The sequence below is a fragment of the Thalassophryne amazonica genome, chromosome 12 (assembly GCF_902500255.1).
Source record: "Thalassophryne amazonica chromosome 12, fThaAma1.1, whole genome shotgun sequence".
Lineage (NCBI taxonomy): Eukaryota > Metazoa > Chordata > Actinopteri > Batrachoidiformes > Batrachoididae > Thalassophryne > Thalassophryne amazonica.
In genome coordinates this window covers 101,841,217-101,865,619 of record NC_047114.1, presented here as the reverse complement: position 1 = coordinate 101,865,619, position 24,403 = coordinate 101,841,217, and the positions used below count along the sequence as shown (strand labels likewise).

At 46.9% G+C, this 24,403-nt stretch overlaps 1 protein-coding gene across 1 annotated transcript in view; it reads left to right on the top strand.

Moving 5' to 3' along the window:
• Positions 1-24,403, top strand: part of adhfe1 (alcohol dehydrogenase iron containing 1) — a 62,031-nt gene that overhangs the window by 11,515 nt on the left and 26,113 nt on the right. The window contains exons 6-7 of the mRNA XM_034183698.1: positions 7,269-7,465; positions 20,195-20,272. Coding sequence (XP_034039589.1) covers positions 7,269-7,465; positions 20,195-20,272 — 275 coding nt within the window. The remainder of the gene's footprint in view (positions 1-7,268; positions 7,466-20,194; positions 20,273-24,403) is intronic.

Here is a 24,403-nt window from a genome sequence, read left to right as displayed (position 1 = left end):
TGGATAACATTTATTTATGCAGAAAACAGGACCAGATTTACAGGTAAGAAAATTTTATTTTATGTGGTCCTCAGAAAGAGAGTTTAGGTGCATTTGAGTGGAAAATAGTGTTAATTGTTGACGCGTCACGGAGGATCAGCTGTTTTTAACGAGCAGATACGGAGCGGCTCAGCTCAGAATTCTAAATAATGGAGAAAAAAAAAAGCATAAAAATGTCTTTGTAAAGCTCAGTGCAGGTGTGCTGTTGTCACCGCGCTTTAAGAGGTGAGGACAAGTCGTAGCTGTTGCAGAAAACTGCAGATGAAAAGCTCACAGCTCGCTTAAAGTGGGCAGTTCAGTCGAACCCCGACCTCCTGCCCACGGACCAAGTTTAATGGTGCTATCGACCAACAATGCAAAAATAATAGTAACGCACAGTGACTTGGAGAAGTAACTTTAATCTGATTACTGATTTGGAAAGATTAATGCATTAGATTATTCGTTAGTAAAAAAAAGTGGTTAGATTAGAGTAACGCGTTACCGGCATCACTGGCAGTGTTCTATGCATTTTGACCCCAGTTATATCACACGGTTGTCTAATCACAACTTAAAAACTTTTGGTTTTTGTAAATGCCTTTTTTTTTTACAAATGAAAAAATGGCATATTTCACAAAAGCACACTTATTTGTAAACACCAACACACACCAAACCCTCTGAATAGTTGAAGGCCACACTAAGGTCCCAACACAACAGAAATATAATGAAATTCCAACAAATAATTACTTGAATTTGGAACTGAAGAGCAAATACCACTCCCACACACACAATGTATGTCTATGGTAAAAAGTTCAGAGAGCCGCAGAGTTCCACTCCAGCGCGTAAGTAAACTGGCCAATATAAGATGTCTGAAATTCGGGTTGTGTTTATTAAATTCCACGCAGATTAAATGTAGCAGACACAATTATTTGGAATATTTGTTTTAGCAAATTTGACCAGTAGATGGCAGTGTTCATGGTATTATTCACCCCATTCGGGATATCCCATAATCCTTTGCGCGCCAGAGAGTTGTTACAAGTTTTCAGGGTCTCATGCATGCAGCCTCTTAGTAACGTGATGAAAAGCATAAAAAATGTACATTTTGGTTTTATAATGTTCATTTACAATTGTCATCATGTGGATTCTATGTGCTGTTTCAACTGCAGCAACTCTCTGGCGAAAACGATTATGGGATATCTCAAGTAGATGGCAATGTTTATAACAGTATAAATACCAACATATTCGCTAGAGGTGCTGAATTCACTTAACAAAAAGAATTTTCAGGACAAAACTGTAGACCTGCACAAGGCTGGGATGGACTACAGGACAACAGGCAAGCAGCTTGGTAGAAGACAACAACTGTTCTGATTATTTATTAGAAAGTGGAAGAAACACAAGATGACTGTCAATCTCCCTCGGTCTGGGATTCAATGCAAGATCTCACTTTGTGGGGTAAGGATGATTCTGAGAAAGCTCAGAACTACACAGGAGGACCTGGTCAATGACCTGAAGAGAGCTGGGACCACAGTCACAAAGATTACATTAGTAACACATGATGCTGTCATGGTTTAAAATCCTGCAGGGCAGCAAGGTCCCCCTGCTCAAGCCAGCACATGTCCAGGCCCGTTTGAAGTTCACCAGTGACCATCTGGATGATCCAGAGGAGGCATGGGAGAAGGTCATGTGGTCAGATGAGACCAGAATAGAGCTTTTTGGAATCAACTCCACTTACCATGTTTAGAGGATGAGAACAACCCCAAACATGGAAACATCATACTCTGGGGGTGCTCTTCTGCAAAGGGGACAGGACGACTGCACCGTATTGAAGGGAGGATGGATGGGGTCATGTATTGAGAGATTTTGGCAAACAACCTCCTTCCCTCAGTAAGAGCATTGAAGATGGGTCATGGCTGGGTCTTCCAGCATGACAATGACCCCAAACACACAGCCAGGGCAACTAAGGAGGGGCTCCGTAAGAAGCATTTCAAGGTCCTGGAGTGGCCTGGCCAGTCTCCAGACCTGAACTCAATAGAAAATCTTTGGAGGGAGCTGAAACTCCAAACCTGAAAGATTTGGAGAAGATCTGTATGGAGAAGTGGACCAAAATCCCTGTTGCAGTGTGTGAATACTTGGTCAAGAACTACAGGAAACGTCTGACCTCTGTAATGGCAGACAAATGTTTCTGTACCAGTTGTTAAGCTCTGTTTTTCTAGGGGGTCAAATACTTATTTTATGCAATAAAATGCAAATTAATTATTTAAAAATCATACAATGTGATTTACTGGATTTTTTTAGATTCTGTCTCTCACAGTTGAAGTGAACCTACGATAAAAATTACAGACCTCAACATTCTTTGTAGGTGGGAAAACCTGCAAAACTGACAGGGGGTCAAATACTTATTTTCCCCACTGTATTTGTAAAACCCACCACAGGACACGTTTCAGTAAATTGTGTTATACCGACCAACCACTCATGTCAGGGAAACTCATTTACCCATAATGCACTGCGGTTATGTGTCTGTTGCTAAAACCTTCAAAATTAGTGCATTACTTTAAAACTAAAACATATAGCTGATATTTTCACTTTATAAAATGTCAGACGTGACGTTAATTTAAATAACTTGTCTGGAATTAATTTGTTTAAACCATTTTAACCATAAGTCAACACTGTATGCCTGTAGATGACATGCGTGATATCCCAGTGAGTCTGTATGGTGTAAAGAAAAAAATTATCCTTTTTGTTTTCTTTCTTTAAAGCTTTAATTTTAGATTTCACAAATGTTTTTAACTGTTAAACCATTCCTGTAAAAAACATGTTATCGGTCTAAAAATTATCAATAGTCCGCTAATTTCTAGAAATCTGGCCAATTTTCTTAAATCCTCCAAACCGTGACTATCCAGGGTTGGGACCAGGAAGCAGAGTTGTAGTCTTACACACCTCTCTGCAGCTTCTCTCCCCCTGCCATCCCCTCATTACCCCATCCCCGTAGAGACGGTGCCTGCTCCCAGACCACCAATAACCAGTAAAAATCTATTTAAGCATAAAAATTCAAAAAGAAAAAATAATATAGCACCTTCAACTGCACCACAGACTAAAACAGTTAAATGTGGTCTATTAAACATTAGGTCTCTCTCTTCTAAGTCCCTGTTGGTAAATGATATAATAATTGATCAACATATTGATTTATTCTGCCTTACAGAAACCTGGTTACAGCAGGATGAATATGTTAGTTTAAATGAGTCAACACCCCCGAGTCACACTAACTGTCAGAATGCTCGTAGCACGGGCCGGGGCGGAGGATTAGCAGCAATCTTCCATTCCAGCTTATTAATTAATCAAAAACCCAGACAGCTTTAATTCATTTGAAAGCTTGACTCTTAGTCTTGTCCATCCAAATTGGAAGTCCCAAAAACCAGTTTTATTTGTTATTATCTATCGTCCACCTGGTCGTTACTGTGAGTTTCTCTGTGAATTTTCAGACCTTTTGTCTGACTTAGTGCTTAGCTCAGATAAGATAATTATAGTGGGCGATTTTAACATCCACACAGATGCTGAGAATGACAGCCTCAACACTGCATTTAATCTATTATTAGACTCTATTGGCTTTGCTCAAAAAGTAAATGAGTCCACCCACCACTTTAATCATATCTTAGATCTTGTTCTGACTTATGGTATGGAAATAGAAGACTTAACAGTATTCCCTGAAAACTCCCTTCTGTCTGATCATTTCTTAATAACATTTACATTTACTCTGATGGACTACCCTGCAGTGGGGAATAAGTTTCATTACACTAGAAGTCTTTCAGAAAGCGCTGTAACTAGGTTTAAGGATATGATTCCTTCTTTATGTTCTCTAATGTCATATACCAACACAGTGCAGAGTAGCTACCTAAACTCTGTAAGTGAGATAGAGTATCTCGTCAATAGTTTTACATCCTCATTGAAGACAACTTTGGATGCTGTAGCTCCTCTGAAAAAGAGAGCTTTAAATCAGAAGTGTCTGACTCCGTGGTATAACTCACAAACTCGTAGCTTAAAGCAGATAACCCGTAAGTTGGAGAGGAAATGGCGTCTCACTAATTTAGAAGATCTTCACTTAGCCTGGAAAAAGAGTCTGTTGCTCTATAAAAAAGCCCTCCGTAAAGCTAGGACATCTTTCTACTCATCACTAATTGAAGAAAATAAGAACAACCCCAGGTTTCTTTTCAGCACTGTAGCCAGGCTGACAAAGAGTCAGAGCTCTATTGAGCTGAGTATTCCATTAACTTTAACTAGTAATGACTTCATGACTTTCTTTGCTAACAAAATTTTAACTATTAGAGAAAAAATTACTCATAACCATCCCAAAGACGTATCGTTATCTTTGGCTGCTTTCAGTGATGCTGGTATTTGGTTAGACTCTTTCTCTCCGATTGTTCTGTCTGAGTTATTTTCATTAGTTACTTCATCCAAACCATCAACATGTTTATTAGACCCCATTCCTACCAGGCTGCTCAAGGAAGCCCTACCATTATTTAATGCTTCGATCTTAAATATGATCAATCTATCTTTGTTAGTTGGCTATGTACCACAGGCTTTTAAGGTGGCAGTAATTAAACCATTACTTAAAAAGCCATCACTTGACCCAGCTATCTTAGCTAATTATAGGCCAATCTCCAACCTTCCTTTTCTCTCAAAAATTCTTGAAAGGGTAGTTGTAAAACAGCTAACTGATCATCTGCAGAGGAATGGTCTATTTGAAGAGTTTCAGTCAGGTTTTAGAATTCATCATAGTACAGAAACAGCATTAGTGAAGGTTACAAATGATCTTCTTATGGCCTCGGACAGTGGACTCATCTCTGTGCTTGTTCTGTTAGACCTCAGTGCTGCTTTTGATACTGTTGACCATAAAATTTTATTACAGAGATTAGAGCATGCCATAGGTATTAAAGGCACTGCGCTGCGGTGGTTTGAATCATATTTGTCTAATAGATTACAATTTGTTCATGTAAATGGGGAATCTTCTTCACAGACTAAGGTTAATTATGGAGTTCCACAAGGTTCTGTGCTAGGACCAATTTTATTCACTTTATACATGCTTCCCTTAGGCAGTATTATTAGACGGTATTGCTTAAATTTTCATTGTTACGCAGATGATACCCAGCTTTATCTATCCATGAAGCCAGAGGATACACACCAATTAGCTAAACTGCAGGATTGTCTTACAGACATAAAGACATGGATGACCTCTAATTTCCTGCTTTTAAACTCAGATAAAACTGAAGTTATTGTACTTGGCCCCACACATCTTAGAAACATGGTGTCTAACCAGATCCTTACTCTGGATGGCATTACCCTGACCTCTAGTAATACTGTGAGAAATCTTGGAGTCATTTTTGATCAGGATATGTCATTCAAAGCGCATATTAAACAAATATGTAGGACTGCTTTTTTGCATTTACGCAATATCTCTAAAATCAGAAAGGTCTTGTCTCAGAGTGATGCTGAAAAACTAATTCATGCATTTATTTCCTCTAGGCTGGACTATTGTAATTCATTATTATCAGGTTGTCCTAAAAGTTCCCTAAAAAGCCTTCAGTCAATTCAAAATGCTGCAGCTAGAGTACTGACGGGGACTAGAAGGAGAGAGCATATCTCACCCATATTGGCCTCTCTTCATTGGCTTCCTGTTAATTCTAGAATAGAATTTAAAATTCTTCTTCTTACTTATAAGGTTTTGAATAATCAGGTCCCATTTTATCTTAGGGACCTCGTAGTACCATATCACCCCAATAGAGCGCTTCGCTCTCAGACTGCAGGCTTACTTGTAGTTCCTAGGGTTTGTAAGAGTAGAATGGGAGGCAGAGCCTTCAGCTTTCAGGCTCCTCTCCTGTGGAACCAGCTCCCAATTCAGATCAGGGAGACAGACACCCTCTCTACTTTTAAGATTAGGCTTAAAACTTTCCTTTTTGCTAAAGCTTATAGTTAGGGCTGGATCAGGTGACCCTGAACCATCCCTTAGTTATGCTGCTATAGACGTAGACTGCTGGGGGGTTCCCATGATGCACTGTTTCTTTCTCTTTTTGCTCTGTATGCACCACTCTGCATTTAATCATTAGTGATTGATCTCTGCTCCCCTCCACAGCATGTCTTTTTCTTGGTTCTCTCCCTCAGCCCCAACCAGTCCCAGCAGAGGACTGCCCCTCCCTGAGCCTGGTTCTGCTGGAGGTTTCTTCCTGTTAAAAGGGAGTTTTTCCTTCCCACTGTAGCCAAGTGCTTGCTCACAGGGGGTCGTTTTGACCGTTGGGGTTTTACATAATTATTGTATGGCCTTGCCTTACAATATAAAGCGCCTTGGGGCAACTGTTTGTTGTGATTTGGCGCTATATAAAAAAAATTGATTGATTGATTGATTGATTAATGGCTTTCAAAGTTATCTGAAAAGCTAATCCAATAATGAAAACATTAGCTTTGATAATTAGCGGTTAGCAGAACTGTGCCCACCACTGGTTGTAGGTAAGTTATGTGATTGTTGGCAGATGTTTCTTGCAATTTACTCATAAGTCTAAATACATCCATCAGTGCTGTCCACTGATTGGCTGAAAGCTGCATCCTCATGCAGACAGACTGTTTCATTCACACATGGAGTAAATCTGACTTGTTCATTTCAGTCCAATTCACCATCACAGACGGACATGAATCCACATAAAGCTCCCGATTTTTGAAAATGACCTCTGAAAATACTTTAATTCGTGGCTGTAAACACAGCATTTTAAAGCAAATCCCTCTGTAGTTTTTCCTGCTGCAGGTGCGTTTCTCAGAGGATGCTGGTGTCACGCTCTGATCACACAGAAGCACTGTGAACGTTTAAAGCTGTCGCTGTGGTGTGATCATCAGACAACCTGATCGATCGATCAGGGTGGTCACACCTGATTAATGCACTGTTTAAACATTTAAAGCGCCGTCGCTGTCTGTGATCACCACGCTTTTAATTGACTAAAGAAGACCTCACGGTGGAAGTGTTGCGTTTGTTTTTTTTTAGTAAATTAAAATATTTTGGGAGCTCTATACCGGTGTGCGGGTTTTGCTTCTCTTTTTTTAACCATCAAGGTGTGACAGCTGCATTAATTTATTAGACGTGTGCCAGAGATTTAATACAGTTGGCATATGCAGGCTGAATCGGCAAGGTGTGACAGGGCCTTCACTGCAAAGACATAAAGATTCCACTCAGCATGCAGGAACCATTTTTAAAGCATCATGTTTTTTCCTCTTAGCTTTAAAAACGCTATTGCCTTTGCTAAGAAGTACAACTTTGACAGCTTCCTGGCGGTGGGTGGGGGCTCTGTGATTGACACATGCAAAGCAGCCAATTTGTACAGCTGTAACCCCGAGGCCGATTTTCTGGACTTCGTCAATGCTCCGATTGGCAAAGGGAAGCCAGTTACCAGCACACTGAAGCCGCTCATCGCAGGTACTGAAAGTTACCATGGCAACCTCAGTGCATTGAGCCAAACGTTAGGTCATTGGATGTTTATCTTACACGTTTTTACTGTCCTTTTTCCGTCACCTCTGTTTAGTGTCGGACTCTGTCACCTCTGTTTAGTGTCGGGGCTCCGTCACCTCTGTTTAGCGTCTGACTCTGTCACCTCTGTTTCCTGCTGAATTCTGTTTCCTGTCGGACTCTGTCACCTCTGTTTAGTGTCGGGGCTCCGTCACCTCTGTTTAGTGTCAGACTCGGTCACCACTGTTTAGTGTCTGACTCTGTCACCTCTGTTTCCTGCTGAATTCTGTTTCCTGTCGGACTCTGTCACCTCTGTTTAGTGTCGGGGCTCCGTCACCTCTGTTTAGTGTCAGACTCTGTCACCTCTGTTTAGTGTCTGACTCTGTCACCTCTGTTTCCTGCTGAATTCTGTTTCCTGTCGGACTCTGTCACCTCTGTTTAGTGTCGGGTCTCCGTCACCTCTGTTTAGTGTCAGACTCTGTCACCTCTGTTTCCTGTTGAACTCTGCCACCTCTGTTTAGTGTCGGACTCTGTCACCACTGTTTCGTGTTGGACTCTGTCACCACTGTTTACTGTCGGACTCTGTCACTACTGTTTCATGTTGAACTCTGTCACCTCTGTTTAGTGTCAGGCTCTGTCACCTCTGTTTCCTGTTGAACTCTGTCACCTCTGTTTAGTGTCAGGCTCTGTCACCTCTGTTTCCTGTTGAACTCTGTCACCTCTGTTTAGTGTCAGGCTCTGTCACCTCTGTTTCCTGTTGAACTCTGTCACCTCTGTTTAGTGTCAGGTCTCCGTCACCTCTGTTTAGTGTCAGACTCTGTCACCTCTGTTTCCTGTTGAACTCTGCCACCTCTGTTTAGTGTCGGACTCTGTCACCACTGTTTCGTGTCGGACTCTGTCACCACTGTTTCGTGTTGGACTCTGTCACCACTGTCAGACTCTGTCACCTCTGTTTCCTGTTGAACTCTGTCACCTCTGTTTAGTGTCGGACTCTGTCACCTCTGTTTCCTGCTGAATTCTGTTTCCTGTCGGACTCTGTCACCTCTGTTTAGTGTCGGGTCTCCGTCACCTCTGTTTAGTGTCAGACTCTGTCACCTCTGTTTCCTGTTGAACTCTGCCACCTCTGTTTAGTGTTGGACTCTGTCACCACTGTTTCGTGTTGGACTCTGTCACCACTGTTTACTGTCGGACTCTGTCACTACTGTTTCATGTTGAACTCTGTCACCTCTGTTTAGTGTCAGGCTCTGTCACCTCTGTTTCCTGTTGAACTCTGTCACCTCTGTTTAGTGTCAGGTCTCCGTCACCTCTGTTTAGTGTCAGACTCTGTTACCTCTGTTTCCTGTTGAACTCTGCCACCTCTGTTTAGTGTCGGACTCTGTCACCACTGTTTCGTGTCGGACTCTGTCACCACTGTTTCGTGTCGGACTCTGTCACCACTGTCGGACTCTGTCACTTCTGTTTCATGTTGAACTCTGTCACCTGTTTAGTGTCAGACTCTGTCACCTCTGTTTCCTGTTGAACTCTGTCACCTCTGTTTAGTGTCGGACTCTGTCACCTCTGTTTAATGTCGGACTCTGTCACCTCTGTTTAGTGTCGGACTCTGTCCCCTCGGTTTAGTGTCGGACTCTGTCCCCTTGGTTGAGTGTCGGACTCTGTCCCCTCGGTTTAGTGTCGGACTCTGTTCCCTCGGTTTAGTGTATGACTCTGTCAACCCGGTTTCCTGTTGAACTCTGTCACCTCTGTTTAGTGTTCGACTCTGTCACCTCTGTTTCGTGTCACACTGTCACCTGTGTTCAGTGTTGGCCTCTGTCACCTCTGTTTCCTGTTGGGACTGTCACTTCTGTTTAGTGCTGGACTCTGTCACTTCTGTTTAGTGTCAGACTCTGTCATCTCTGTTTAGTTTTCGACTCCGTCACCTCGGTTTCCTGTTGAACTCTGTCACCTCGGTTTCCTGTTGAACTCTGTCAGCTCTGTTTAGTGTCGGACTCTGTCACCTCTGTTTCCTGTTGGACTGTCACCTCTGTTTAGTGCTGGACTCTGTCACCTCTGTTTAGTGTTTGACTCTGTCACCTCTGTTTATTGTTTGACTCTGTCACCTCTGTTTAGTGTCTGTTTAGTGTTCGACTCTGTCACGTCTGTTTCCCGTTGAACTCTGTCACCTCTATTTAGTGTCGGACTCTGTCCCCTCGGTTTAGTGTCGGACTCTGTCCCCTCGGTTGAGTGTCCGACTCTGTCCCCTCGGTTGAGTGTCCGACTCTGTCCCCTCGGTTTAATGTCCGACTCTGTCCCCTCGGTTTAGTGTTCAACTCTGTCACCTCTGTTTCGTGTCACACTGTCACCTGTGTTCAGTGTTGGCCTCTGTCACCTCTGTTTCCTGTTGGACTGTCACCTCTGTTTAGTGTCAGACTCTGTCACCTCTGTTTAGTTTTCGACTCCGTCACCCCGGTTTCCTGTTGAACTCTGTCACCTCGGTTTCCTGTTGAACTCTGTCACCTCTGTTTAGTGTCGGACTCTGTCACCACTGTTTCCCATTGAACTCTGTCACCTCTGTTTCCTGTTGAACTCTGTCACCTCTGTTTAGTGTCGGACTCTGTCACCTCTGTTTCCTGTTGAACTCTGTCACCTCTGTTTCCTGTTGAACTCTGTCACCTCTGTTTAGTATTGACTCTATCACCTCTGTTTAGTGTTTGACTCTGTCACCTCGGTTTCCTGTTGAACTCTGTCACCTCAGTTTAGTGTCAGACTCTGTCACCTCTGTTTCCTGTTGAACTCTGTCACCTCTGTTTCCTGTTGAACTCTGTCACCTCTGTTTCCTGTTGGACTGTCACCTCGGTTTCCTGTTGAACTCTGTCACCTCAGTTTAGTGTCAGACTCTGTCACCTCTGTTTCCTGTTGAACTCTGTCACCTCTGTTTCCTGTTGAACTCTGTCACCTCTGTTTCCTGTTGGACTGTCACCTCTGTTTAGTGCTGGACTCTGTCACTTCTGTTTAGTGTCGGACTCTGTCACCTCTGTTTAGTGTTTGACTCTGTCACCTCTGTTTAGTGTTGGACTCTGTCACCTCTGTTTAGTGTCTGTTTAGTGTTCGACTCTGTCACGTCTCTTTCCCGTTGAACTCTGTCACCTCTGTTTAGTGTCGGACTCTGTCCCCTCGGTTTAGTGTCGGACTCTGTCCCCTCGGTTGAGTGTCCGACTCTGTCCCCTCGGTTGAGTGTCCGACTCTGTCCCCTCGGTTTAGTGTCCAACTCTGTCCCCTCGGTTTAGTGTCCGACTCTGTCCCCTCGGTTTAGTGTATGACTCTGTCACCTCGGTTTCATGTTGAACTCTGTCATCTCTGTTTAGTGTTCAACTCTGTCACCTCTGTTTCGTGTCACACTGTCACCTGTGTTCAGTGTTGGCCTCTGTCACCTCTGTTTCCTGTTGGACTGTCACCTCTGTTTAGTGTCAGACTCTGTCACCTCTGTTTAGTTTCGACTCCGTCACCCCGGTTTCCTGTTTAACTCTGTCACCTCGGTTTCCTGTTGAACTCTGTCACTTCTGTTTAGTGTCAGACTCTGTCACCTCTGTTTAGTGTCGGACTCTGTCACCTCTGTTTCCTATTGGGACTGTCACTTCTGTTTAGTGCTGGACTCTGTCACCACTGTTTAGTGTCGGACTCTGTCACCTCTGTTTCCTGTTGAGACTGTCACTTCTGTTTCGTGTCGGACTCTGTCACCTCTGTTTCCTGTTGGGACTGTCACTTCTGTTTAGTGCTGGACTCTGTCACCTCTGTTTAGTGTCGGACTCTGTCACATCTGTTTAGGGTGGGACTCTGTCACCTCTGTTTAGTATCGGACTCTGTCACCTCTGTTTAGTGTCAGACTCTGTCAGTTCTGTTTTGCATTGGACTCTGTCACCTCGGCTTCCGGTTGAACTCTTGTCATCTCTGTTTAGTGTCGGACTCTGTCACCTCGGTTTAGTGTCGGACTCTGTCACCTCGGTGTATTGTCGGACTCTGTCACCTCTGTTTCCTATTGGGACTGTCACTTCTGTTTAGTGCTGGACTCTGTCACCACTGTTTAGTGTCGGACTCTGTCACCTCTGTTTCCTGTTGGACTGTCACCTCTGTTTAGTGCTGGACTCTGTCACTTCTGTTTAGTGTCGGACTCTGTCACCCCTGTTTAGTGTTCAACTCTGTCACCTCTGTTTCGTGTCACACTGTCACCTGTGTTCAGTGTTGGCCTCTGTCACCTCTGTTTCCTGTTGGACTGTCACCTCTGTTTAGTGTCAGACTCTGTCACCTCTGTTTAGTTTTCGACTCCGTCACCCCGGTTTCCTGTTGAACTCTGTCACCTCGGTTTCCTGTTGAACTCTGTCACTTCTGTTTAGTGTCGGACTCTGTCACCTCTGTTTAGTGTCGGACTCTGTCACCTCTGTTTAGTGTCGGACTCTGTCACCTCTGTTTCCTGTTGGGACTGTCACTTCTGTTTAGTGCTGGACTCTGTCACCTCTGTTTCCTGTTGGACTGTCACTTCTGTTTAGTGCTGGTCTCTGTCACCTCTTTTTAGTGTCGGACTCTGTCACATCTGTTTACGGTGGGACTCTGTCACCTCTGTTTAGTGTCGGACTCTGTCACCTCTGTTTAGTGTCGGACTCTGTCACCTCTGTTTAGTGCTGGACTCTGTCACCTCTGTTTAGTGCTGGACTCTGTCACCTCTGTTTAGCGTCGGACTCTGTCACCTCTGTTTAGCGTCGGACTCTGTCACGTCTGTTTAGCGTCGGACTCTGTCACGTCTGTTTAGCGCCGGACTCTGTCACCTCTGTTCAGCGTCGGACTCTGTCACCTCTGTTTCCTGTTGGACTCTGTCACTTCTGTTTAGTGTCGGACTCTGTCACCTCTGTTTAGTGTCGGACTCTGTCACCTCTGTTTAGTGTCGGACTCTGTCACCACTGTTTCGTGTCGGACTCTGTCACCACTGTTTCGTGTTGGACTCTGTCACCACTGTTTCGTGTTGGACTCTGTCACCACTGTTTACTGTCGGACTCTGTCACCTCTGTTTCTTGTTGAACTCTGTCACCTCTGTTTAGGGTTGGACTCTGTCACCACTGTTTCCTGTTGGACTCTGTCACCTCTGTTTCCTGCTGGACCATCACCTCTGTTTAGTTTTCGACTCTGTCACTTCTGTTTAGTGTCGGACTCTGTCACCTGTTTCGTGTTTGACTCTGTCACCTCTGTTTAGTGTTTGACTCTGTCACCTCTGTTTAGTGTCGGACTCTGTCACCTCTGTTTAGTGTTTGACTCTGTCACCTGTTTCCTGTTGGGACTGTCACTTCTGTTTAGTGCTGGACTCTGTCACTTCTGTTTAGTGCTGGACTCTGTCACCTCTGTTTAGTGTTGGACTCTGTCACCTCTTTTTCCTGTTGGGACTGTTACTTCTGTTTAGTGCTGGTCTCTGTCACCTCTTTTTAGTGTCGGACTCTGTCACATCTGTTTACGGTGGGACTCTGTCACCTCTGTTTAGTGTCGGACTCTGTCACCTCGGTTTAGTGTCAGACTCTGTCCCCTCTGTTTAGCGTCGGACTCTGTCACCTCTGTTTAGCGTCGGACTCTGTCACCTCTGTTTAGCGTCGGACTCTGTCACCTCTGTTTAGCGTCGGACTCTGTCACCTCTGTTTAGTATCGGCCTCTGTCACCTCTGTTTAGTGTCGGACTCTGTCACCTCTGTTTAGTGTTCGACTCTGTCACCTGTTTCCTGTTGGGACTGTCACTTCTGTTTAGTGCTGGACTCTGTCACTTCTGTTTAGTGTCGGACACTGTCACCTCTTTTTCCTGTTGGGACTGTCACTTCTGTTTAGTGCTGGACTCTGTCACCACTGTTTCGTGTTGGACTCTGTCACCACTGTTTACTGTCGGACTCTGTCACCTCTGTTTCTTGTTGAACTCTGTCACCTCTGTTTAGTGTCGGACTCTGTCACCTCTGTTTAGTGCTGGACTCTGTCACCTCTGTTTAGTGCTGGACTCTGTCACCTCTGTTTAGCGTCGGACTCTGTCACCTCTGTTTAGCGTCGGACTCTGTCACGTCTGTTTAGCGTCGGACTCTGTCACGTCTGTTTAGCGCCGGACTCTGTCACCTCTGTTCAGCGTCGGACTCTGTCACCTCTGTTTCCTGTTGGACTCTGTCACCTCTGTTTAGTGTCGGACTCTAGTGTCGGACTCTGTCACCTCTGTTTAGTGTCGGACTCTGTCACCACTGTTTCGTGTCGGACTCTGTCACCACTGTTTCGTGTTGGACTCTGTCACCACTGTTTCGTGTTGGACTCTGTCACCACTGTTTACTGTCGGACTCTGTCACCTCTGTTTCTTGTTGAACTCTGTCACCTCTGTTTAGGGTTGGACTCTGTCACCACTGTTTCCTGTTGGACTCTGTCACCTCTGTTTCCTGCTGGACCATCACCTCTGTTTAGTTTTCGACTCTGTCACTTCTGTTTAGTGTCGGACTCTGTCACCTGTTTCGTGTTTGACTCTGTCACCTCTGTTTAGTGTTTGACTCTGTCACCTCTGTTTAGTGTCGGACTCTGTCACCTCTGTTTAGTGTTTGACTCTGTCACCTGTTTCCTGTTGGGACTGTCACTTCTGTTTAGTGCTGGACTCTGTCACTTCTGTTTAGTGCTGGACTCTGTCACCTCTGTTTAGTGTTGGACTCTGTCACCTCTTTTTCCTGTTGGGACTGTTACTTCTGTTTAGTGCTGGTCTCTGTCACCTCTTTTTAGTGTCGGACTCTGTCACATCTGTTTACGGTGGGACTCTGTCACCTCTGTTTAGTGTCGGACTCTGTCACCTCGGTTTAGTGTCAGACTCTGTCCCCTCTGTTTAGCGTCGGACTCTGTCACCTGTGTTTAGCGTCGGACTCTGTCACCTCTGTTTAGCGTCGGACTCTGTCACCTCTGTTTAGCGTCGGACTCTGTCACCTCTGTTTAGTATCGGCCTCTGTCACCTCTGTTTAGTGTCGGACTCTGTCACCTCTGTTTAGTGTTCGACTCTGTCACCTGTTTCCTGTTGGGACTGTCACTTCTGTTTAGTGCTGGACTCTGTCACTTCTGTTTAGTGTTGGACTCTGTCACCACTGTTTCGTGTTGGACTCTGTCACCACTGTTTACTGTCGGACTCTGTCACCTCTGTTTCTTGTTGAACTCTGTCACCTCTGTTTAGGGTTGGACTCTGTCACCTCTGTTTCCTGTTGGACTCTGTCACCTCTGTTTAGTGTCGGACTCTGTCACCTCTGTTTAGTGTCGGACTCTGTCACCTCTGTTTAGTGTCGGACTCTGTCACCACTGTTTCGTGTCGGACTCTGTCACCACTGTTTCGTGTTGGACTCTGTCACCTCTGTTTAGCGTCGGACTCTGTCACCTCTGTTTAGCATCGGCCTCTGTCACTTCTGTTTAGTGTCGGACTCTGTCACCTCTGTTTAGTGTCTGACTCTGTCACCTCTGTTTAGTGTCGGACTCTGTCACCTCTGTTTAGTGTTTGACTCTGTCACCTGTTTCCTGTTGGGACTGTCACTTCTGTTTAGTGCTGGACTCTGTCACTTCTGTTTAGTGCTGGACTCTGTCACTTCTGTTTAGTGCTGGACTCTGTCACTTCTGTTTAGTGTTGGACTCTGTCACCACTGTTTCGTGTTGGACTCTGTCACCACTGTTTACTGTCGGACTCTGTCACCTCTGTTTCTTGTTGAACTCTGTCACCTCTGTTTAGGGTTGGACTCTGTCACCACTGTTTCCTGTTGGACTCTGTCACCTCTGTTTCCTGTTGGACCATCACCTCTGTTTAGTTTTCGACTCTGTCACTTCTGTTTAGTGTCGGACTCTGTCACCTCTGTTTCGTGTTTGACTCTGTTACCTCTGTTTAGTGTTTGACTCTGTCACCTCTGTTTAGTGTCGGACTCTGTCACCTCTGTTTAGTGTTCGACTCTGTCACCTCTGTTTCCTCTTGGGACTGTCACTTCTGTTTAGTGCTGGACTCTGTCACTTCTGTTTAGTGTCGGACACTGTCACTTCTTTTTCCTGTTGGGACTGTCACTTCTGTTTAGTGCTGGACTCTGTCACTTCTGTTTAGTGCTGGACTCTGTCACTTCTGTTTAGTGCTGGACTCTGTCACCTCTGTTTAGTGTTGGACTCTGTCACCTCTTTTTCCTGTTGGGACTGTCACTTCTGTTTAGTGCTGTTCTCTGTCAGCTATTTTTAGTGTCGGACTCTGTCACATCTGTTTACGGTGGGACTCTGTCACCTCTGTTTAGTGTCGGACTCTGTCACCTCTGTTTAGTGTTTGACTCTGTCACCTGTTTCCTGTTGGGACTGTCACTTCTGTTTAGTGCTGGACTCTGTCACTTCTGTTTAGTGCTGGACTCTGTCACTTCTGTTTAGTGCTGGACTCTGTCACCTCTGTTTAGTGTTGGACTCTGTCACCTCTTTTTCCTGTTGGGACTGTTACTTCTGTTTAGTGCTGGTCTCTGTCACCTCTTTTTAGTGTCGGACTCTGTCACATCTGTTTACGGTGGGACTCTGTCACCTCTGTTTAGTGTCGGACTCTGTCACCTCGGTTTAGTGTCAGACTCTGTCCCCTCTGTTTCGTGTTGGACTCTGTCACCACTGTTTACTGTCGGACTCTGTCACCTCTGTTTCTTGTTGAACTCTGTCACCTCTGTTTAGGGTTGGACTCTGTCACCACTGTTTCCTGTTGGACTCTGTCACCTCTGTTTCCTGTTGGACCATCACCTCTGTTTAGTTTTCGACTCTGTCACTTCTGTTTAGTGTCGGACTCTGTCACCTCTGTATCGTGTTTGACTCTGTTACCTCTGTTTAGTGTTCGACTCTGTCACCTCTGTTTCCTGTTGGGACTGTCACTTCTGTTTAGTGCTGGACTCTGTCACTTCTGTTTAGTGCTCGACTCTGTCACCTCTGTTTAGTGTTGGACTCTGTCACCTCTTTTTCCTGTTGGGACTGTTACTTCTGTTTAGTGCTGGACTCTGTCACCACTGTTTACTGTCGGACTCTGTCACCTCTGTTTCTTGTTGAACTCTGTCACCTCTGTTTAGGGTTGGACTCTGTCACCACTGTTTCCTGTTGGACTCTGTCACCTCTGTTTCCTGTTGGACCATCACCTCTGTTTAGTTTTCGACTCTGTCACTTCTGTTTAGTGTCGGACTCTGTCACCTCTGTTTCGTGTTTGACTCTGTTACCTCTGTTTAGTGTTTGACTCTGTCACCTCTGTTTAGTGTCGGACTCTGTCACCTCTGTTTAGTGTTCGACTCTGTCACCTCTGTTTCCTCTTGGGACTGTCACTTCTGTTTAGTGCTGGACTCTGTCACTTCTGTTTAGTGTCGGACACTGTCACCTCTTTTTCCTGTTGGGACTGTCACTTCTGTTTAGTGCTGGACTCTGTCACTTCTGTTTAGTGCTGGACTCTGTCACCTCTCTTTAGTGTTGGACTCTGTCACCTCTTTTTCCTGTTGGGACTGTCACTTCTGTTTAGTGCTGGTCTCTGTCAGCTATTTTTAGTGTCGGACTCTGTCACATCTGTTTACGGTGGGACTCTGTCACCTCTGTTTAGTGTCGGACTCTGTCACCTCGGTTTAGTGTCAGACTCTGTCCCCTCTGTTTAGCGTCGGACTCTGTCACCTCTGTTTAGCGTCGGACTCTGTCACCTCTGTTTAGTATCGGCCTCTGTCACCTCTGTTTAGTATCGGACTCTGTCACCTCTGTTTAGTGTCAGACTCTGTCACTTCTGTTTTGCGTTGGACTCTGTCACCTCGGTTTCCGGTTGAACTCTTGTCATCTCTGTTTAGTGTCGGACTCTGTCACCTCTGTTTAGTGTCGGACTCTGTCACCTCGGTTTAGTGTCCGACTCTGTCACCTCGGTTTAGTGTCCGACTCTGTCACTTCTGTTTAGTGCTGGACTCTGTCACTTCTGTTTCGTGTTGGACTCTGTCACCACTGTTTCGTGTTGGACTCTGTCACCACTGTTTACTGTCGGACTCTGTCACCTCTGTTTCTTGTTGAACTCTGTCACCTCTGTTTAGGGTTGGACTCTGTCACCACTGTTTCCTGTTGGACTCTGTCACCTCTGTTTCCTATTGGACCATCACCTCTGTTTAGTTTTCGACTCTGTCACTTCTGTTTAGTGTCGGACTCTGTCACCTCTGTTTCTTGTTTGACTCTGTTACCTCTGTTTAGTGCTGGACTCTGTCACCTCTGTTTAGTGTTGGACTCTGTCACCTCTTTTTCCTGTTAGGACTGTCACTTCTGTTTAGTGCTGGTCTCTGTCACCTCTGTTTAGTGTTCGACTCTGTCACCTCTGTTTCCTCTTGGGACTGTCACTTCTGTTTAGTGCTGGACTCTGTCACTTCTGTTTAGTGTCGGACACTGTCACCTCTTTTTCCTGTTGGGACTGTCACCTCTGTTTAGTGTTGGACTCTGTCACCTCTTTTTCCTGTTGGGACTGTCACTTCTGTTTAGTGCTGGTCTCTGTCAGCTATTTTTAGTGTCGGACTCTGTCACATCTGTTTACGGTGGGACTCTGTCACCTCTGTTTAGTGTCGGACTCTGTCACCTCGGTTTAGTATCGGCCTCTGTCACCTCTGTTTAGTATCGGACTCTGTCACCTGTTTCCTATTGGACCATCACCTCTGTTTAGTTTTCGACTCTGTCACTTCTGTTTAGTGTCGGACTCTGTCACCTCTGTTTCTTGTTTGACTCTGTTACCTCTGTTTAGTGCTGGACTCTGTCACCTCTGTTTAGTGTTGGACTCTGTCACCTCTTTTTCCTGTTAGGACTGTCACTTCTGTTTAGTGCTGGTCTCTGTCACCTCTTTTTAGTGTCGGACTCTGTCACATCTGTTTACGGTGGGACTCTGTCACCTCTGTTTAGTGTCGGACTCTGTCACCTCTGTTTAGTGCTGGTCTCTGTCACCTCTTTTTAGTGTCGGACTCTGTCACATCTGTTTACGGTGGGACTCTGTCACCACTGTTTACTGTCGGACTCTGTCACCTCTGTTTCGTGTTTGACTCTGTCACCTCTGTTTAGTGTTTGACTCTGTCACCTGTTTCCTGTTGGGACTGTCACTTCTGTTTAGTGCTGGACTCTGTCACTTCTGTTTAGTGCTGGACTCTGTCACTTCTGTTTAGTGCTGGCCTCTGTCACCTCTGTTTAGTGTTGGACTCTGTCACCTCTTTTTCCTGTTGGGACTGTCACTTCTGTTTAGTGCTGGTCTCTGTCACCTCTTTTTAGTGTCGGACTCTGTCACATCTGTTTACGGTGGGACTCTGTCACTTCTGTTTAGTGTCGGACTCTGTCACCTCTGTTTAGTGTTGGACTCTGTCAACTCTGTTTAGTGTCGGACTCTGTCACCTCTGTTTAGTGCTGGACTCTGTCACCTCTGTTTAGTGCTGGACTCTGTCACCTCTGTTTAGTGTCGGACTCTGTCACCTCTGTTTAGCGTCGGACTCTGTCACGTCTGTTTAGCGTCGGACTCTGTCACGTCTGTTTAGCGTCGGATTCTGTCACCTCTGTTTAGCGTCGGTCTCTGTCACCTCTGTTTGGCGTCGGACTCTGTCACCTCTGTTTAGTGTCGGACTCTGTCACTTCTGTTTTGCGTTGGACTCTGTCACCTCGGTTTCCAGTTGAACTCTTGTCATCTCTGTTTAGTGTCGGACTCTGTCACCTCTGTTTAGTGTCGGACTCTGTCACCTCTGTTTAGTGTCGGACTCTGTCACCTCTGTTTAGTGCCGGACTCTGTCACCTCTGTTTAGTGTCCGAGTCTGTCACATCTGTTTCCTGTTGGGCTCTGTCACCTCTGTTTAGTGTCAGACTCTGTCACCACTGTTTTGTGTTGGACTCTGTCACCACTGTTTCGTGTTGGACTCTGTCACCACTGTTTCGTGTTGGACTCTGTCACCACTGTTTACTGTCGGACTCTGTCACCTCTGTTTCTTGTTGAACTCTGTCACCTCTGTTTAGGGTTGGACTCTGTCACCACTGTTTCCTGTTGGACTCTGTCACCTCTGTTTCCTGTTGGACCATCACTTCTGTTTAGTGTCGGACTCTGTCACTTCTGTTTAGTGTCGGACTCTGTCACTTCTGTTTAGCGTCGGACTCTGTCACCTCTGTTTAGTGTCGGACTCTGTCACCTCTGTTTTGTGTTTGACTGTTACCTCTGTTTAGAGTTTGACTCTGTCAGCTCTGTTTAGTGTCGGACTCTGTCAGCTCTTTTTAGTGTCGGACTCTGTCACCTCGGTTTACGGTTGAACTCTTGTCATCTCTGTTTAGTGTCGGACTCTGTCACCTGTGTTTAGTGTCGGACTCTGTCACCTCTGTTTCCTGTTGGGACTGTCACTTCTGTTTAGTGTCGGACTCTGTCAACTCTGTTTAGTGTTTGAGTCTGTCACCTCTGTTTAGTGTCGGACTCTGTCACCTCTTTTTAGTGTCGGACTCTGTCACTTCGGTTTCCGGTTGAGCTCTTGTCATCTCTGTTTAGTGTCGGACTCTGTCACCTCTGTTTAGTGTCGGACTCTGTCACCTCGATTTAGTGTCAGACTCTGTCACCACTGTTTCGTGTTGGACTCTGTCACCACTGTTTACTGTCGGACTCTGTCACCTCTGTTTCGTGTCGGAATCTGTTTTCCTATTTTGAACCCTTGTTTACTGATCCATTTGTTTTTTATTTCAGTGCCAACGACTGCAGGCACTGGCAGTGAGACCACAGGGGTTGCCATCTTTGACTTTGAACCTCTCAAAGCCAAAACAGGTGATCCTAGAATAAACTTTGTTCTTCAGTTGAGGTTTAACTGTGGAGGATTGTGCTGCAGGTAATCCTGATGGCAGTTAGTTTTTGTATTGTGGAAATTGGCCTTTATATTATCAAGTGAATGTTAAGCTCCTCCCACTCTTGGATTTTCAATTTCAATGTATTTTCATTTATATAGCGCCAAATCACAACAAAGTTGCCTCAAGGCGCTTCACACACGTAAGGTCGAACCTTACCAACACCCAGAGCAAGAACACAGGCAACAGTGGTAAGGAAAAACTCCCTCTGATGATTTGAGGAAAAAACCTCAAGCAGACCAGACTCAAAGGGGTGACCCTCTTCTTGGGCCATGATACAGACACATATTACAGAACAATTTACAAAACAAATATACAGGAAATGCTGGCGCACAGGACAGGAGGGTCTCCAGCACAAATACCACACCCATCTCTGGATGGAGCTGCACCTTAAACAGAGAGAAAAAACAGAATCAGGCATCAGAAAGACAACAAATACAGTATAATTTGTCAACATTAAACAATAAGAAAAACAGAGAAATACTAAGGTGATCGCCGGCCACTAGCCCTAAACTTCACTAAAAGACCCAGAATTTAGGTAAAGTTGAGGCCGCGGCACGCTCCAATTACTAATAAAATGAATTTAAAGAGTAAAAACCGTAGAACTATACTATGCCAGTATGCTAGCTATAGAAAAGGGAAAATAAGTGCGTCTTAAGTCTGGACTTGAAAGTCTCCATAGAATCTGACTGTTGTTTTTTTTTTTTTAAGTATACTTGTATTTATTTGCTTTTTTGTGATTACAAGGTGTGTTACAATATAACAGAATACGGCTTGTTTGACTTATTGTTGGGAAAGTGTAGGAACACGGACCCACAACAGGGGGCGCAAATGAACGGACAATGGAGGAAGTCAAATAACAACACTTTACTGTTGTGAATAAGCACAACAAACACAACAGATTACAACAATAGACAAAGAAGTCAATTCACAAAATGTGTCACGTGGGCAGGCTCGAAGATAAGAGACGTCTGTTCAAAGCAGAACCGGAACCACACGATTTCCTCCGCCACCGAACCCCGGGAATACTGGAGCCGCCAAGTCCCGAACTCCCAGGTGGCCACTGCCTCCGCGTGTCGGATCTGGTACTGCTGGTGAGGAACAAAAACAGTTAAATGTGGGTGCGTTTGCACCCAGCAACCCGTATGGCGGGAAAACCACCTCCACCTCTCGTCGGAAGAATGTCTGCTATTTAACGCACAAAAGTAACAAAGTGTTAATGTCAAAAAGACAACACAGTCGGCTGAGTACTGTACCTCCTAGGTAGAGCGATATCTCGGCAAAGAGGTGGAGATGTCGTCTTGCTGATATACCACTGCTGATCAGATGATTGGTGACAGCTGTCGTAGGCGATAAGTGACAGCTGTCACCCCGGCTGCTCCTGTGAGGCGGCAGCGCCCTCTGGTGCCTGGAGCCCACACTCCAGACAGGGCGCCCTCTGGTGGTGGTGGGCCAGCAGTACCTCCTCTTCAGCGGCCCACACAACAGGACCCCCCCCTCAACGGGCGCCTCCTGGCGCCCGACCAGGCTTGTCCGGGTGGCGGCGGTAGAAATCGGCCAGGAGGGCCGGGTCCAGGATGAAGCTCCTCTTCACCCAGGAGCGTTCTTCGGGTCCGTACCCCTCCCAGTCCACCAAATACTGGAAGCCCCGGCCCATCCTACGGACATCCAAGAGCCGGCGCACAGTCCAAGCCGGCTCGCCATCGATGATCCGGGCAGGAGGCGGCGCCGGACCCGGAGCACAGAGGGGTGAGGTGTGATGCGGCTTTATCCGGGACACATGGAAAACAGGATGGATCCGCAGTGAGGCCGGAAGCTGAAGCCTCACTGCGGCTGGACTGATGACCTTAAGGATTCTGAAGGGACCGATGTAACGGTCCTGTAGTTTAGGGGAGTCCACTTTCAGGGGAATGTCCTTTGTGGACAACCACACCTCCTGCCCTGGCCGATACGCAGGGGCCGGGGTCCGCCGACGGTCTGCATGGGCTTTTGCCCTCGTCCGGGCCTTTAGCAAAGCAGAACGGGCGGCGCGCCACACCCGACGGCACTTCCGCAGGTGGGCCTGGACCGAGGGCACACCGACCTCTCCCTCAACCACCGGAAACAACGGGGGCTGATACCCCAGACACACCTCAAAAGGGGAGAGGCCGGTGGCTGAAGACACCTGGCTGTTATGGGCATACTCGATCCAGGCCAAATGGGTACTCCAGGCCGCCGGGTGCGCGGCCGTCACGCAGCGCAGGGCCTGTTCCACCTCCTGATTGACCCGTTCTGCTTGCCCGTTGGTCTGAGGATGATACCCGGACGAGAGACTCACCGTGGCCCCCAGTTCCCGGCAGAAGCTCCTCCAGACTTGCGAGGAGAACTGGGGACCGCGGTCGGAGACGATGTCTGTTGGAATCCCGGACGACGTGGTGGACCAGGAGGTCCGCTGTCTCCTGGGCAGTCGGGAGCTTCGGGAGGGCCACGAAGTGGGCCGCCTTGGAGAATCGGTCCACTATCGTGAGGATGGTGGTGTTGCCCTGGGACGGCGGGAGGCCCGTGACAAAATCCAGGCCGATGTGGGACCAGGGGCGATGAGGCACAGGCAGCGGCTGGAGCAGTCCCGATGCCCTGCGGTGGTCAGCCTTGCCCCTGGCGCAGGTGGTGCAGGCCTGGATATAATCCCGGACGTCGGCCTCCAGGGACGCCCACCAGAAGCGCTGCCGGACAACTGCCACGGTCCTACGCACCCCTGGATGACAGGAGAACTTGGAGCCGTGACAGAAGTCCAGGACTGCAGCCGTGGCCTCTGGTGGGACGTAAAGTTTGTTCTTCGGCCCAGTTCCGGGATTCGGGCTCCGTACCAGGGCCTCCCGGACGGTTTTCTCTACGTCCCAGGTGAGGGTGGCCACGATAGCGGACTCCGGGATGATAGGCTCCGGTGGATCCGACAACTCCATTTTGACTTCGTCTTCATGCACCCGGGACAAGGCATCTGACCTCTGGTTCTTGGTCCCGGGGCGATAGGTGATCCGGAAGTCAAAATGCCCGAAGAACAGTGACCAGCGGGCTTGCCTGGGGTTCAGCCGCTTGGCGGTCCTGATATACTCCAGGTTCCGATGGTCAGTGAAAACCGTGAACGGCACAGACGCTCCCTCCAACAGGTGTCTCCACTCCTCAAGAGCCTCTTTCACCGCAAGGAGTTCTCGATTGCCGACGTCATAGTTCCGTTCAGCCGGGGTCAACCTGCGTGAAAAGTAGGCACACGGGTGAAGAACCTTATCGGTCTCTCCGCTCTGGGACAGCACGGCTCCTATCCCTGAGTCAGAGGCGTCCACTTCAACCATGAACTGGCGGCTAGGGTCGGGCTGCACCAAAACTGGCGCAGTAGAGAACCGTTGTTTCAACTCCTTGAACGCGGCTTCGCACCGATCCGACCAGGTGAAGGGGACTTTTGGAGAGGTCAGGGCTGTCAGGGGGCTAACTACCTGACTGTAGCCCTTAATGAACCTGCTATAGAAATTAGCGAAGCCGAGGAACTGTTGCAGCTTCCTACGGCTTGTTGGTTGGGGCCAATCTCTCACCGCCGCAACCTTGGCCGGATCAGGGGCGACGGAGTTAGAGGAGATGATAAACCCCAGGAAGGACAAAGACGTGCGGTGACACTCGCACTTCTCGCCCTTCACAAACAGTCGGTTCTCTAACAACCGCTGCAGGACCTGACGTACATGCTGGACATGGGTCTCAGGATCCGGAGAAAAGATGAGAATATCGTCCAGATATACGAAGACGAATCGGTGCAGGAAGTCCCGCAAGACGTCGTTAACCAAGGCTTGGAACGTCGCGGGGGCGTTGGTGAGGCCGAACGGCATGACCAGGTACTCAAAGTGACCTAACGGGGTGTTAAATGCCGTCTTCCATTCGTCTCCCTTCCGGATCCGAACCAGGTGATACGCATTTCTAAGATCCAGCTTAGTAAAGATTTTGGCTCCATGCAGGGGGGTGAACACGGAATCCAACAATGGCAATGGGTATCGATTGCGAACCGTAATCTCATTCAGCCCCCTGTAAT